We start from the raw sequence: 16,964 nt of genomic DNA, 5'->3' as shown, positions 1-16,964 counted from the left end.
AATAACAGCAACACAGCTACTGAAGGCGCCCTCACACGATAGACTATTGCGCCATTACTGTTTCCTCGAAGATGGTGATCGCTTCTTGCAACAATTTCAGGGCACCTTACAAGAGATTGAGTTTACACCCAAAATTTCACAATTGAACTCTCAACCATCTGTGCTGATCTAGATTCGTCACCTAAACAGAAGGGGGTCCAAACGTTTTTCTTAATCATTTGTAAATAGCCGCCGCATGAGTATGCGATCTTATCAGAAAAAGTAGCAGAAATGTGTCCTATCGCCTTTACATAGAAGCCTCTCCTCTAGAGAAAAGCAGCGCTGCAGCGCCCGCTCCATTGGGCTGACAGGAGGCTGCCTTGAGCCTCACGGGCGATGCATTCCGCCGTGTTAGCCTACAAGGAAACAGAATAGTTGATTATTGTTCAAGGTGCTGGTGATCAGGGTGTTTTCAGAAGGATCAAAATAATTTACAAAAATTCCGTGTTGCTCTTTGTTATGTTGACTAAACTACTCGGAGCCTGGTTTCTGCAGAGCTATCTGAATCGCGCACATGGATTTTCTTCCATTAGTTGTCTGAGATTAAACACAGATGAATTAATTCAGCAAAAGTAAATAAGTATTTCAGTGACCATCCATGCAAGACACTTTGACCAGCAATAGGTCCCTTTCTATCCCTTTTACTGTTTCTTTAAATGCTACCTCCCTTCCCATATCCTGTTCTGATTTGCTATATATCAGCTAACACATAACCACCCTAAGCCCCTCTGCTCCACACACCCCTTAAGGGACAGGCGCAGAGTAAAAGCTTGCCTGCCTCATATCAGGAACATTTATTGCCTGGTCTTCCTCCAGAAACATTGCTGTCTCCGCTGCATCCTCGCGCCTCCCTTGGTCCGGCTTTCCTCCCGAGTACTCCATTCCTTCACACTTTCTCCTTATTTCACTCGTTCTTGTTCAGGATACCAGCGGAAGCATGCCAGATGGAAACTACTCGCAGCATCCCTAAACCGAGCAGTTGTTTGGAAAGACGGTTCTGTTTCTTCTTCTCAGCAGACACAACTTTATCCAAGCTCCCTCGTGTTTAAAACCATGTTAATGTAATCAACAAGCTTGCCTTGCTCAAAAGTTGCTGTAGAAGTCTAGTTGTAAGGTCTCACTCACATTTAGTTGGTGGTTGAAATATAAGGTGTTATTTTTGTTGTTGTTGTTATATTGTGAATGTTGGTCTTTGCAGGATGACGGGTATGATCTCGGGAAACCAGAATCCCTTGGGTGGAGCTGCGGCAGGTGCTAACCCATCCTCCAATGACCTCTCCAGCCTCATCCAAGCGTGAGTGTTGACCCTTGCATTGTGGTGTGCTCTGTGCCAGCAGTGTGAGTATTGCAAGTATTTGGACATCTTTTGTTTTGGCCTAGAGAATTTGAGAGCCTCACTCGCATGTGCCTTATACAAGTTATTGTTGCAGTCTGAACTGGTGTGAGTGAAGTACTGTGTGTTAGGTCTTCCTTAGTTCAAGCTTCTTTTGCTGCTATGAACACACAAGCTTTAGCTACTGGCTATGTGTTGGACTCCTGTTAAGATGTTTGGTCATCCTTTTTAGGGGTCAGCAGTTTGCTCAGCAGATGCAGCAGCAAAATCCAGAATTGATAGAACAACTGCGGAGCCAGATGCGGAGTCGCACCCCCAGCGCAAGCAATGAGGAGCAGCAGTAGTGCAGATGCCCGGTGAGCTCCCGCCTTGGGCCACACTTTACAACTCTGCTGGGCTCTGGGGGAGGGCTCGGATGAAGACATTTGAGGCCCCATTATAAGTTCTCAATAACGTCACGGGGTAGATACCAGGAATGGAATAATGGTTCTGACATGCATCTCTCCATTGTTTAATGGAAATTACTAGTTACACCCACCATAACGGGTCATGATAACATGATGTAAAGAAACTGTTCTTTTTGTGGAGGTTTTACTGAATGTTAGCCGTTGTCATATTTTCCATTAGAATGCAAGTTATAGTTACTTGAAATAACTGGTGAATTTTACCAGCTTTTTTTAGTTTAAAATGGTTTGATAGCATATGTGGCTGTAGGTACACATGCTCTGCATACTCCTGCCATCTAGTGTTGGGTCCAGAGTTTTGCAAGTTGTTTTTCTTCGAAGAAGTCTTTCGAGTTACGAGGTAGAGTGTCTCCTCTCTGTGGTAGTGCACATGGGAATCGACTCCATTGTTAGATTGTTTTTTCTCCGCTGTCTGGTTCGGACGTGTGTATTTCGACTCCTTTTTGGTTTGATTCTCCAGTTGTTTTCTCTGTCTTAGTTGGTATTCTTATCGTTTGCGCTTCTCCAACTGCACCTCCTACAAAATCTCTAACGGTTCAACTCCGGGCGGCCAAAGCCCCTTAGGGGCCACGCCCTTTGGGGTCTACCTTCCACATTGTTACTAGTCTTCCCGAAAATGCTCCACCGGTAATGGAACGCACGCCCATTTGGTTCTATCCGCGTTGTCAAGCAAAGTACCCACACACGGACCAACTTTCGGTGTGCAACTTGTGCTATCCCAGAGCACAAGGAGTCTGACTTTGACGCATGCAAATCTTTCAGATCCAAAAAGACACTCTGTGACCGCTGGGCTCGCCGCCTCGAGATGTCTCACCGGGCCACAGACGACACTCCTGACATTGTCGGTGAGGAGCACACCCAGGTGCCACCAATCGACACAAAAGAGGGGGACTTTCTCTCTTGACGAAAGCTCAGGCTCTTAACTTGAGGTAGATGTGGAGATGCAGGATCTTCCATCTGCCCAGCCTGTGAGTACTGCCAACCCTGCCCCAGCCCTCCATCCCAAGCCGACCGAAAGACTTTTGGCTTCGACAGTCCCACAGTCAGAAGTCACCAGTCCACCACTGCTACCTGGCCATTTTCAGGTCCGGAAAATTGTTTTGAGTGCCCTGCTCTTAGTTCCAGCACCAAAAGTGCATGCCAAGCCAAAACCTTTGGCATCGACCTCTAAAGACCGAGATCACATTCCGGCACTGACTCGCCCTTTGGTGCCGATCCAGCAGTCGACTTCCTCAACCTCAGTGCCAACCACGCCTCACACCTCGAAGCTCAACTTTTCGGGATTGAAGCCCTCTGAGTCAAAAACTATTAAGATATCCTCAGCCTCTACCACCCCTGTCTAACCCATTTTGGAGAAACTGGGTATTTAACAACAACAAAAATCAAAATTCAAGTGGGGACTGGCCGTATATTTGCCAAACCTTTCTCTCCTCCTCCACTCAAGAGGAAACTGTCTATTGGCAAAGCATTGGATTTCCCCTTCCTCCTAGGAAGAAAACCATGGATAAGGCAACCAGCCCTGCCTTTTTTCCACATCCCTCTACACCACCTCCTCCAACTCTTAGCCACCACCTTTTACTCATTTGACTCCAACATTATCTCCATCTCAATACCCCTTAGACATATCACCTCCGGGGCCACCACCTTCGGATACTGGTGGGCACATGTGGCCACAAGGGTATAATCCTTGGGACATGTATGACACTGATCCCAATACAAATAATGACCCCAATCTTTATCAAGCTCACCCTTCACCTCCTGAGGACTCAACCTCCTATCACGAGGTCATAGCAAGAGCAGCAGCCTCGACAATGTGGAGTTACATAGGGAGCCCCTGGAAGATGACTTCCTTTTTGACCCTCTTTCCATCAATCACAAAGACATGCAGTGTTTGCCCATGCTCAACAGTATGATGCGACATACTGAAGACATTTTTAAAGACCCTGTTAGAGCCAGGGTCAAAACAGCTCGAGTAAACAAAAAATAAAATTTTTATCAAAGGTCAACTGCCACCAGACTCACTAGCTGCCACCACAGCACGCAAAAGGGCCAGCTCCCAAGCCACCGGAGACAAACCGCCTTCAGATAAGGAGAGCAAGCAGATAGACGCTGGAGGGAAAAGGCTTGCAGCTCAGGCTACCAACCGTTGGCTTAGTGCTGATTTCCAGGCTCTTCTAGCATGGTATGAAAGAGCTCTCTGGGATGAGATGGAGGAATTGCTTCAGTACCTCCCAGAGAAGCACAGAAAAAGGGGTCAACAGCTAGTAGCTGAGGGGCAAACCATCAATAACCCCTCCATACGGTGTGCCCTAGATGCAGCCGGCATGGGGCATTAATGTCAGTATTCTCCTAAGGCGCCACGCTTGGCTCATAATTTCTGCTTTCAAATCGGAAGTTCAACAGGCTGTTCGTAACTTGCCTTTTGATAAAGAGCACTTGTTTGGTCCCCAAGTAGATTCTACTTTGGAGAAGATTAAAAAAGATACAGAAACTGCTAAAGCCATGGGAGCACTACAGACACCTACTCTCAGGGGGACTTATTGTCGCCCAACCTACCGTGGGGCCTATAAATCTACCTCTGCAGATGCATCCACCTCGCAAAACTCCAACACCAAAGCTTCTTCCATTGCCCATTTGGAGGCAACAACAACTGTATAGGTAAAGGTGCCTCCCCTCATGGAGCAACACCCACTGCCAAACAGTGACTACCCTATCCTAACCCCCAACCACACAACACCCGTCGGGGCAGACTGCAACATTTCCATTCATCATGGCATTCCATCGCCACGGAAAAGTGGGTATTCACCATTATCCACAATGGCTATTGTCTGGAGATCATTTCCACACTGCCCAACATTTCACCTCACACTCAGGTTACCCCAGTAACAAACATTACTTAAACTGGAAGTCCAAGCCCTCCTCCTCAAAGGAGCCATAGAACCTGTTACTCTTCAACATCAGAGCTCAGGAGTAGACTCTCTGTCTGTTCTAATCCCCAAAAGGGCGAGTTTTGAAGGCCAATGTTAGACGTGAGGCCCTTAAACAAATGCATCATTTCAGAACACTGCCACGTGGTTACCTTACAGGATGTCATTCCACTTCTTCAACAAGGTGATTTTTATGACAACACTTGACCTAAAGGATGCCTATTTTCACATACAGTGCACCCAGTACATCGCAAATACTTAAGATTTGTCATAGCGGCCAAACATTAGCAGTTCAAGGTTCTTCCATTCAGGGTAACCACCGCACCTCGAGAGTCCACCAAATGCCTAGGCAGCGGATGCAGCACATCTGCGCAGACAAAATGTCCACTTATTCCCTTACCTGGATGACTCGCTTATTACCAGTGCCAGCAGCACACTCAGATAAGAATAGATCTTCTCCACACCTTATGGTTTACTATCAGCATTTCCAAGTCTCGCCTACAACTGTTACAAGTTCAACCATACTTAGGAGCAATCCTGAACACTCAAACAGGATTAGCCTACCCCAATCCCGCAAGAATACCAAACTTTGAGGCAGTACTCCCCCCAGTTTCAAACAAACCAACAACTCACAGTGAGGATGGTCATGCATCTGCTAGGGATGATGGCTTCCTGCATTGCAATTGTTCCCCGTGCAAGATTACGCATACGTCCATTACAGGAATGTCTCGCTCATCAGTGGTCTCAGTCACAGGGTCAGTTGACAGATCCAGTTTTGATAGACCCCCACACTCACTGTTCTCTGCAATGGTGGAACACCAACCTGTTGAAGGGGCAGTCTTTTCTCAACCCTGTTCCCCACATCACTTTCACCACAGACGCATCTCAGATGGGATGGGGTACTCGCCTACAAGACTTCACAGTGCAGGGCCTATGGGATGCCGAGCATCAGACTCTCCACATCAAATGCCAAGAGCTTTAAGCTGTTCACATAACATTGAAAACATTCCTACCTCACCTCACCCCACCCACAAGGTTGTCCTAGTCCGGATGGACAATATGACAGCCAAGTATTACCTAAAAAAACAGGGGGGACACAGTCTGCACAACTCACACCTGTCTCAGACCATCTGGAACTGGGCTTTACATCATCACATGCAGCTGTTGGCAAAATACTTTCCGGCAACAGACAACGACTTTGCACCTTCTCAACAGGATGCAGCAACGAGTCCACGAATGGGAACTCCACCCAAACGTCGTTCTACCCTACTTCCAAAAGTGGGGGTTCCCTCAAATAGACCATTTCACCACAGCAAAAAATGCGAAATACCCAAACCTCTCCTCCAGGTTCCCACACCCACTATCCAAGGGCAATGTACTATGGATGAGTTGGTCAAAGATATTTGCCTGCACTTTTCTGCCTCTCCCTGTCCTTCCATTTCTGGTTCAGAAGCTTAGGCAGACTTTTCCAGTATTGGGGTATAGTTAATAGAGTCACATGCATGAATCATTCTCCGCCGTCGAAGCAGGAGTCCCACAGGACCATAATCAAGCAGTATGATAAAACTATCATAGGCTATAATGCCCTGAGCCATCAGTTTAATAGCCTATGTCCTTTTTAAAAAACAGTACCAAACTTCAGCACCCTGAGTCCCTCGGATTTTCACCGCAGGTTGTGTGTGAAGGGAGACTCACTGAGCTCTGCTCAGTTTTCTCATTTGAAAAGCTTTCATCTGCATATTTCTATTATGTCTGTCAGCAAAGGCCTTTTCTGTCCATGCAAGACCTGTGGTAAGAAGAGAGTTCATGTGAATGATCCACATTAGGACTGCCATTACTGCCTCTATCCCAAGCATGAGGCAAAGGAGTGCAAAATGTGCCGCACTTTCTCCACAAATATTTTGAGGGACAGAGAAGGCTTCAAAAGACTAAGACTCAGAAGACATCGTCTGAGGAAGACAGTGATTCTTTTCTCAGGTCTCACAGGAGGGCCAGATCTCTTGAGGAAACTTTAGGGAAAGTCCAGAAAATCTCTTAAGACTTCTCACCAACCTCACAGCACCACGAAATAGGAGAAACAAAGACATGTCTACCTGGCCCATCAACGCCTTCCGCCAGGGACAGAGACCACCCTCTGCTGACCAGTCTTTGAGGCACAAATCCTCTTCAAAGTCCCTCTCGACGACATCTCCTTCGACACCAACATCGTCGATGACCATCAGCATTATCCATCAGCACTCCCATCTCGTCGACTAAGATCCAGGCATGTATGAAGATCCCGTCGACACCCCCGTTGATGATGGTTCCAACAACGCTCCTGTTGATTATGACCCCGTCAGCGACTATCCCACCGATGATTGCTCTGTCAACGGTGGTTCTGGTGACGACGGTCCCGTCGACGATGTCGACCATGACAGTACCTCAGACGACGACACAGTTGAGACCAATATAAACTTCAAAGATCTCCAGATCTTCAATCCACCCTGAGGTCACTCCACCCAGCAAGGTCCCGCCTCCAAGCCATCTACTAGACGTGAGGAGTCAGATGATGACGGCGGCCTTCTTGGCCCAGCTCACAACCCTTAGAGCTGAATGTAAAATGTCAGGAAGACAAGGAGTATGAGAAAGGAGGGCATTATTTCCAACAGTATTACCCTCCACCCCCAAGGTGCTATGAACCACGAGGATATTACTCTTACCCTCCACCTAAGCGGGACACTTTACACCTTCCTGCCTCTCTGGTACAGGATCTCAAGGCCATGCTTTCTGACTATCGGATGCAGTTTCCACAGCCCCCTGAAGAGCAGGCTGCTTCACCACCCCCACTCGCTAATTCTGTGGCTCCTCTGCCTTTTCCCCCACCAGCTACACCGTGGTTGACACCTGCGGCCCATGTAGCATTATCGCCAAGGGATGATCCTTCATCTTCTGATGGATGATGAGAGGGAAAAGGGTGAAATACTGGACATTCAACTACCTCTAGACGAGTTGGGTAACTACGTGAATCTGAAAAAGACTGTAGTTAAAATTTCCTTACCTTAGAATTACCCCCAAGCATCAGACTGGATCCAGAGAAATTGTTTCTTAGCAGTACCCCTGCGCGTCGGTAGGTGGCGTCGGTCAACTCCAGCGTTGTGGTCGCCGGGATGACGTTGCGGTGTCTACTCAGACGCCGCCCCTGCGCGCTGACATCAGTTCTATCTTTTCCACGCCAGCCAGCGCAGATCCGGAGAGACCGTGCACCTTAGTCACTTTTTAACTAACTCTTTTTCGACTTTTGTTGACCTCTTTTTTGAGTTTTACGACTCCTGGTGCACGAGTCAGCCCTGTTTCAAGCCCTGTGACTCCTTTCACAAGTTGATGCCGGTCACCGATCCGCACCTCATGTGCATTTGGTGTCTGGAGCGTGACCACAACCCAAAGTCATGCTCTAACTGTCGGGCCCTGAACCCAAAGTCTTTGTGGGAGTGGTCCCGAAAGCTTTTGGAGGCCTGGCAGCCCGCTCCGCGCCGTTCGAGGTCCCGGTCAAGGGGAAGGTCGCGGGACCGGTCCGAGAGCCATCACCATTCGTCATCAAAGTCTTCGCACTCATCGGCTAAGTCGAAACACAAGAAGGCGAAGAAGTATCGTCGCTCTTCGTCTTCTCCCCGTCCATTGGCCGACGCAATTTAGGACACAGAGCATCTCTGCCTCCGTTGGAGCCTGCTGGGACGGCTCTGCGCTTCCCTCCCTTTCGGGAAGCCGGAGTGTCCTCTGCCCAGCTTTGTGCATTTTACTGAGCCCTTCACTCCATCTTTGGGCAGCCCGACTCTGCAGGCGTGCCTTCAGGCCCCACAAACTCAGCGGGGAGCTCTAGGACTTCAAGGCTGGCAGCTCCGGCCTTTGCGCCGCAGGGCTGCCATGGATCCAGCCCTGGATCGGTGCCAGTCGACCTCACGGTACCTTCCCCGGTGTCAATTCCAGTGGTGACGCCCCTAACGCCGGCTGCGCACCGAGCCGGCATCGACCCCAGCGTCACCCCGACTTGGACACGGCGCCGGTACCGGAGGATACTTTTGTACCGCTGTTCTTCCCTTTGGTTCACTACCGCCTTGACTGGCAGCCAGAGGAGGGTGAGGAGGACTGGGAGGGGTCTGTTGACCCTCTAGCAGGTCAAATTGAAGAGCCGGACCAGAGAGAGGAGTTGGGTGATGCCAGTGGTCTGGATACCTCCCCAGAGCTAGGTATGCTTTCTCCCCCTACCGTGGCTACGGAGGAGGGAGCTTCCTACGCTGTGGTGTTGCGTAGGTTGGCTGAGGCCTTTGGCCTCAAGCTTCCTACGGTGGCTGTCAGGACTAACCTCCTGACTGAGGTGCTTCAGCCGGCAGCAGCCTCTTCGGAGCCCCTGCTGCCTTTCAATGAGGCCATCACTGACATCCTTTTGGGCAGTTGGTCTAAGCCCAGCACAGGGGCTCCTGTGGACAGGATGATTGCCAGACGCCACCGCCAGGCCAACCTACTTTTCCTCTCCCTTTCCCAACCAGGGTTTACAGTGGTGACAGATGCGTCACTCCTGGGATGGGACGGCCACATGGGAGAGGCAGAGATCAGAGGCCTCTGGTCTCTGGCGGAGTCTGGGCTCCACATCAACCTTCTGGAGCTTCGGGCAATTCGTCTTGCACTGAAGGCATTCCTTCCTTCTGTCAAAGGAAGAGTAGTGCAGGTGTTCATGGACAACACCACCACCATGTGGTACTGCAACAAACAGGGCGGGGTTGGGTCATGGACCCTGTGTCAAGAGGCCCTTCGCCTTTGGACATGGCTGGAACATCAGGGCATTTCTCTGGTGGTTCAACACCTGGCAGGTTCCCTGAACGCCAGGGCGGACGAACTCAGCCTTCGGTGCATGATGGATCACGAATGGCGTCTTCAATAGGAGGTGGTGCAAGGTCTCTTTCAACTGTGGGGAGAGCCTTGGTTAGATCTATTTGCCACCGCAGAGAACACGCAATGTCAGCAGTTCTGCACGTTGGAGTTTCCAAGGCGGTACTTGCTCGGCGACGCCTTTCGTCGCGAGTGGTATTGCGGCCTCCTGTACGCTTTTCCGCCTGTACTACTTCAACCCAGAGTGCAGAAGAAGATCAAGCGTGACAGACCCCAAGTCATTCTTGCAGCTCCGGACTGGGCACGAAGAGTCTGGTACCCCGAGCTCTTGAGCATGGCCATCGGTCCTCCAATCAGACTGCCTCTTCGGGAGGATCTTCTTTCGCAGCAGCAGGGGACGGTCCTCCGCCCGAACATGTCCAGCCTCTACCTCCTTGCGTGGAGATTGAGCGGCGACAGTTAACAGCTTTCGACCTTCCTCCTGAAGTCTGTAATGTCATCTTGGCAGCCAGGCGTCCCTCCACTAAAATGGTATGCACCTGTAGATGGAACAAATTTGTGACATGGTGCAGAGCAAAGGCTGTGGATCCCCTTTCTTCCTCTCATTCAGAGGTTCTCCTCATCATTCTTTCTTTGGCCCAGCAGGACTCTGCTCTCGGCACTCTTCAAGGCTATCTTTCGGCCATTTCGGCCTTTCTGATCAGCCTTCTCTTTTCAAGTCTCCAATCGTTAACAGATTTCTGAAGGGCATTACTCCTCTCTTTCTGCCTTCTCCTTTCGTAATGCCCCAGTGGGACTTGTCCCTTGTCCTCACTTATCTTATGTGAGCTCCCTTTGAGCCACTACATAATTGTCCTCTTCGTCTCCTTACTTTGAAGGCTGCTTTCTTGCTCGCCATCACCTCTGCTCGCAGGGTGAGTGAGCTTCAGGCCTTATCTTTCAAACCTCCCTTTCTTGCTGTCCATCCGGACAAAGTAGTCCTACGTACTAGGCTCTCTTTTCTGCCCAAAGTGGTTACCTCTTTCCACACAGGTCAGACCATCACATTGCCCACCTTCTACCTGCCTCCAAACCCTTCCAAAGAGGAGGAGAGACTCCAGCATCTGGACCCAAAACGTGCGCTGTCTTTCTACCTCAACCACACAAAATAATTTCGGGTGGACGATCAACTCTTTGTGGGTTATGTAGGCGCTAAGAAAGGTCGTGCAATGCACAAACGTACCATCTCTCGATGGGTTGTTCTGTGCATTAAGATCTTCTATTCTTTGGTTAAAAAGCAACCTCCAGTGGGACTGCGCGCCCCCTCTACCTGGGCGACAGCAGCGACTACTGCTTTGGGACGTGGAGTTCCCTTACTTGACATCTGTCAGGCAGCCAAGTGGGCATCCTTTACAAACATTATAGTTATAGATTCCTTACCGCCCCACCCATCCTCCCCGTTCTGCAAACTGACTTCTAGGGATAGGAACTCCCTTGCAGGGTCCTATCAGTGTCTTGCATGGCGGGGAAAGTCGTGTCAGAACTGACATCAGCGCGCAGGGGCAAAATCGAAGTAGACACTGCGACGTCATCCCGGCGACCACGACGACGGGCGCGGAGTCAACTGATGCCACCTACCGACGCTTAGGGGTACTGCTAAGAAAAAATGACTCCAGATCCATTCTGACGCCTGGTGTAGTTCTAAGGTAAAGAATCTATAACTACATATGTCTCTTACAGATACATCGTTACTGAAGATAAGTAACTTTTTCTTCCAACTCCATCCCCACCTCTGCCTCACCCAGCTGATTTGCGTTCCAAAGATATCGGAGGTTTCCATATCCTCATTGAGTGAGCAGCAACCAGATTTCATCTCCTATGTCTGGGAAGCAGTTCGGACTGCTTCCTTTACGATTTCAGAGAGCAAGCCAGAAGATCAGTATGCTCTGTACCTAATGTGGACTACAGTTGGCAGGAGGGAGTAAAGGTCATGAAAAACCTGGCCACTGTGGCGGCTGTATTTCCATCCATCGACAAAAAATATAGAGCACCTGAGGACATCCTATCATGCTTGACAGGACTCCCCATCCCTGACTCAGTGATCTCTCAGGTGGCGCAATGGAGGTCTAAAAACCGGTCTACCGTTTGGTTATCATTGGGAAGAGATTCTCCACTATTTCGGCAATTACTGTGCGTACAGCCAATTCCCTCGCCATTCTAGGCCACTACTACAGCCAGATGTGGTCAGATATTGGTGCCATCATCGATCTCATCCCTGAAGATAAACAAGTGGAAGCATGCAAGATGTTGTTGGAGGGTGAGAGAACATCTTCGGATATTATTGACTGCGTCATAGACAGTCTCAATAGGCTTCTGTCAGTTAGCCAGCGCAGCTGTCCTATGGTGCCAAGGATGGCTAAAGGCTACATCATTTACAGCAGAGGTTCAGTCCCAAAAATTGGACATGGCTTACGATGGGGATACCCTATTTAGCAAGCACACTAATGATGCTCTCCTTGCCATTAAAACGGACACCGATACTGCCAAATCTGTAGGCACTCTCCAGTACTAGAAGGTGCCTTTCGGAGGAGCCCGTGGGTGTGGTTTTTCTTCGTATATGGACGGATACCAGTGCTCATAACAATATCAGCCATACTAACCACAAAACAAGACAGGATACCTGCAACAGTCCTATCGCAAACAATCCTGTACAGGGCCTTCACTGAAGACCACCTCCTCAGAGCTGTGACAACGGTCGCAATCAGTAACCTCCTTCAGGTACCAGCTACGAAATCCTCTCACCCTGTGGGTGTAAAAATATCCTGTTACCTCCCACACTGGCAAACCATCACCTCAGACAAATGGGTATTGGACCTTGTCACCTCAGGCCATAACCTGCCATTCACAGAACGACCACCAACTACTCCGCCAAAGGGATCCTCCCTTCGTCTTCACTTATTGCAGAAGGAAGCTCTACTAATGTTCTCCAAGGGAGCAATAGAGAAGGTACCAGAGGGGAAGAGAATTATACTCCTGTTTATTCCTCCTCTGTAAGAAATATGGGAATGGAGACCAATCCTGAATCTCAGGATGCTCAACAAATTCCTCCGAAAAACAATCCTTTCGGATGAAAACTCTCTGAGCCAGGCCACATTGCCTCAACAGTGGGGACTTCACGACATCTCTAGACCTGGAAGACGGTTATTGCCATATCCCCATTCATCCCAAATGCCGCAATCATCTTCGTTTCACAATAGCTAGTACCCATTACCAATTAAAGGACCTTCCATTCAGTTTAGAGTCCGCAACTCGGATATTCACCAAGTGCATGGCCCCAGTAGCAGCAGCACTCAGGAAACTAGGTCATCGGGTATTCCCTTACCTAGACAACTGGCTGCTAAAAGCCCCAATGCCAGGACAAGCAGCCAAGGAAACAAACGCCTGTCTTTCACTGTTTTTCAGACTGGGCCTCACCGTCAATTGCCAGAAATCCTCCACCAATCCCAGTCAGACTATGCCATTTCTCAGAGCCGATCTCGACACAATACAGAACAAAGCCTTCCTCTCCCAAGACAAGCAAAGAAGACTAGCGCATTTGGCTCAGAGCATTGCAGGAAAACACTGCATTTCTGTGAGACTTCAAGTCGCTCCTAGGTATGATCTCCTCTGTGATAACTTGGTCCCATTGGCGCACCTCAAACTTAGACCGTTACAAGATGGATTACAACTCCAGCGGACCCAGTCGGAAGGGTCCTTCGAGGACTTATTCTCTTATTACTCCTAGGATGTTAGCCATGCTAGCATGGTGGTCACACATACCGCATCTCTCTCAAGGCCTCGCGTTTTTACCACTAGTGCCGGATTTCATCATCGGTACGGACGCTTCCATGGAGGGCTGGGGCTGCCACTTGCAAGACCTTCAGATCCAGGGAAGGTGGTTGACAACTCAAAAGTCTCTACACATCAACAGCGTGACGCTCAAGGCCACTTTTCTCACCCTGCAGGCTTTCCTCCCAAGGCTCGCAAAATCCTTCGTGCTGGTTCATACCGACAATACAACCAGCATGTATTATATCAAAAAACAGGGAAGGAACGCAATCTCTCACGCTATCCCAGGAAGCCCAAGAACTCTGGGACTGGCTTACAGCTCACAAAATATCTTTAAAGGCTGAACATCTGTCCAGAGTACACAGCATGCTTGCGGACGCCCTCAGCAGGATCAAGGACAGCTGCCACAAGTGGGAACTCAACCAATTACAGCTGAACAGGATATTCTCATTTTGGGGGAAACCAACGCTGGATCTCTTCACAACGGAAACCAATACCAAGTGTCGGTTCTACGCCAGTCGATTCCCTCTCCCAGGGTCGTGGTGAAATGCCCTTTCGATGTGCTGATCCGGGATTTATTCGTACGCTTTTCCTCCCATCCCACTGATTCCCAGAGTCCTCACCAAGATGAAGTCTGAGCTTTGGCAACTCCTGTTGATCGCTCACAGGCAGCACTGGTTTTCTGAGCTTCGTCTCCGGTCTGAGACCAAGCCCATTCACCTTCTTCCAGTGCAATCTCTCCTGACAGTGAACAAGGGTCATATATGCCATCCGGAGTCAGCATCTCTCCACCTGCACGCATGGCTCCTGAATTCGACAAATTTAAGAATCCAAAAATCACTCAGGAATGCAGATATATTCTCTCCAAGTCTAAAGCAGAAGGCACCTACAAGACTTAAAAGTTGAAGAGGAAGAGATTCTGTCATTGGTGTCAGCAAAACAACTTGCACCCGTTCTACGCTTCTCCATAGCAGATCTTACCTTATCTTCTCTCCATGGCCAAGTCAGTCTTGGTATATGCATCAGTCAAAGTCCCCCTTGTGCAATCTTAAGGTACAACTGCTCTTCACAGGCTTTAACTCCCTGCTCCACAAGGGTTATAAAGCAAGTCATGAAAGGACTCTTCACAGCCTTCCCTCCGGTGTGAGCGCCACTGTCATAATGGCATCTTAATGTGGTCGTATTGCAAATAATGAAGCGGTATTTCAAGCCTATTCATAGGGCTGACTTAAAGTTTCTCATGTGGAAAGTTGCTCTTCTCCTTGCACTCACATCTACCAGAAGAGTCAGTCAGATGCTGGCCTTTACCACTCAAGAACCTTTTCTTCATTCCACGGAGGAGTTTGTGCTTCTCAAAACGAACCGGAAGTTCATTCCAAAGGTTCCTTCTCAATTTCACCTCAATGAGCCTGTCATTCTTCGAATTTTTTTCCCCAACCCGGCCACGCCAGCTGAACAGGCTCTTCATACTTTGGACATTAAACAATGCCTCAAATTTTACTTGCAAAGAACTAATAACATTCGCAAGACTGACCAGCTACTTGTAGCCTATGGACAAGGCCGTCAGGGCACAGCTGTGATGAAACTGATCATTGCACGATGGCTGTCGGTGTCAATTCAATTTTGCCATACCAAGGCAGGCGATCCCTTGACGAAGAAATCTAAAGGTCATTCGACAAGAGCTGGCATTCCACTGGAGAAAATATGCCGTGCTGCGACATGGAAGAGCACCCACACATTCACATATGATTATTATTATTCACACATCACTACCGCCTGGACTCGACCCGGCGTAGCGACGCAGCCGTGGGCGATGCAGGATTACGCCATCTATTCCAATAAGGTGAGCGTCTTTAAGTAGAGGTGTTTCTTTATGTTCAAAAAGTTAAATGTCTCCACACGTTCGTATGTGACTGCTTAACTGTTCTCTTAATTTCGCTTATCTAATGTTTTGCATATAAATGCTACTCATCTCAATGTAAATAATGAAGATGTTGCATGTTTTTATATATAGACATGTAATCGTATATCATTATATATGTGTAGATATGTATATTTCTATGTTTTCATTTTTAAGATGCAGTCTGCAAATGTATATTAATGTTACCCAGCATTCGCAAAGGGTACTCATATTAAACATGATACTGCTCGCTATTCTGATTCATGCATGTGAATCTATTAAATATACCCCAATACTGGATAAGAAAATGTTACTTACCTGTATCTGCAGATATCCAATATCAGTGTCTTTCATAGTCACATACGACCCACCCTCCTTCCCGGAGAGGCACACCTTGTTCCTGTGATATTACTCCCACTTGTGCTGGAAAATCTGAGGGACTCAGCCTCTCATGGGATTGTTCTAGAGCATGGGTACTCACAAACTTTCTCTCGGGGGCCAAATTTACAGTGTGGTTTGTGGCCGAGGGCCGCACTGGTGGGGGCGGGGTCAGTGGGGGAGGGGGCGGGGCTAAAGCCACAAAAAAACTGTGACCACGAGGTTGAACACAGGTCCCTGCAGCGGACGCCTACATCCACTGAGCCTCCAGACCAGATATATATATATATATATACACACATATACACTCGCTCTCTCTCTTTCCCTCCCTCTCTCTCTCTCTTTCCCTCCCTCTCTCTCCCCCCTTCCTCCCTCTGTCACCCTCTCTCTCCCTCTCCCTCCCTTTCCCTCCCTTTGTCACCCTCTCTCTCTCTCCCTCCTTCTCCCTTTCCCTCCCTCTGTCACCCTCTCTCTCTCCCTCCCCCTCCCTTTCCCTCCCTCTGTCACCCTCTCTCCCTCTGTCTCCCTCCCTCTGTCTCCCTCCCTTTGGCTCCCTCCCTCTGTCTCCCTCTCCCTCCGTCTCAACCCCTTTTGGCTCCCTCCCTCTGTCTCCCTCTCCCTCCGTCTCAACCCCTTTTGGCTCCCTCCCTCTGTCTCCCTGTTCCTTCCTCCTTTTCCCTCCCTCCCTCTTCCTCCGTCTCCCTCCCTCTACCTCCCTCCCTCTTCCTCCGTCTCCCTCCCTCTACCTCCCTCCTTTTCCCTCCCTCCTTTTCCCTCTCTCCCTCCCTCTGTCTCCCTCCCTCTACCTCCCTTTGTCATCCTCTGTCATCTCACACTGCGTGTGTGCCAACCGGCTGACGCAGCTTCCAGGGCACACCAACAGCCGCACCCGAGCACTTCACAGGTCTTTAAAAGACCATTTGCATATCAATTGTTGTTTTTCACCTCTTCTGAGGCCCCGCAGCTCCACTCGGACTATCCCTGGAACGCCCGGCCCCCACAGAGACAGAGTTGCGCTGGTGCAACCGGACAGTGTTTAGGAACACTCATTATTTTAATTTTTTTTTTAACCACGGGTACGATGTCATTAAGGTCCGCGGGCCGCCAAGGGAGGCTTGCCGGGCCTCAGGCGGCCCGCGGGCCGTACTATGAGTACCCGTGTTCTAGAGGGTGCTAGCAGCTGATTGGTTATAGGTGAGGTTTGGTCCTTTTTTGAAAAAGGACATAGAGAGGATATTAAACTGATGGCCCAG

The 16,964-nt window shown here is 49.2% G+C and overlaps 1 protein-coding gene across 2 annotated transcripts in view; it reads left to right on the top strand.

Annotated features, from left to right (window-relative positions):
• Positions 1-16,964, top strand: part of SGTA (small glutamine rich tetratricopeptide repeat co-chaperone alpha) — a 151,035-nt gene that overhangs the window by 129,001 nt on the left and 5,070 nt on the right. Inside the window, exons 9-10 of one of the 2 annotated variants that reach the window (XM_085638418.1) lie at positions 1,238-1,333; positions 1,605-1,728. The exons of the other annotated variant lie outside the window; for it this stretch is intronic. Coding sequence (XP_085494544.1) covers positions 1,238-1,333; positions 1,605-1,716 — 208 coding nt within the window. The 3' untranslated portion in view covers positions 1,717-1,728. The remainder of the gene's footprint in view (positions 1-1,237; positions 1,334-1,604; positions 1,729-16,964) is intronic. 2 annotated transcript variants of the gene reach the window in all.

This window comes from Triturus cristatus, chromosome 12 (assembly GCF_964204655.1).
Source record: "Triturus cristatus chromosome 12, aTriCri1.1, whole genome shotgun sequence".
Lineage (NCBI taxonomy): Eukaryota > Metazoa > Chordata > Amphibia > Caudata > Salamandridae > Triturus > Triturus cristatus.
This window is presented reverse-complemented; position numbering and strand designations above follow the sequence as displayed.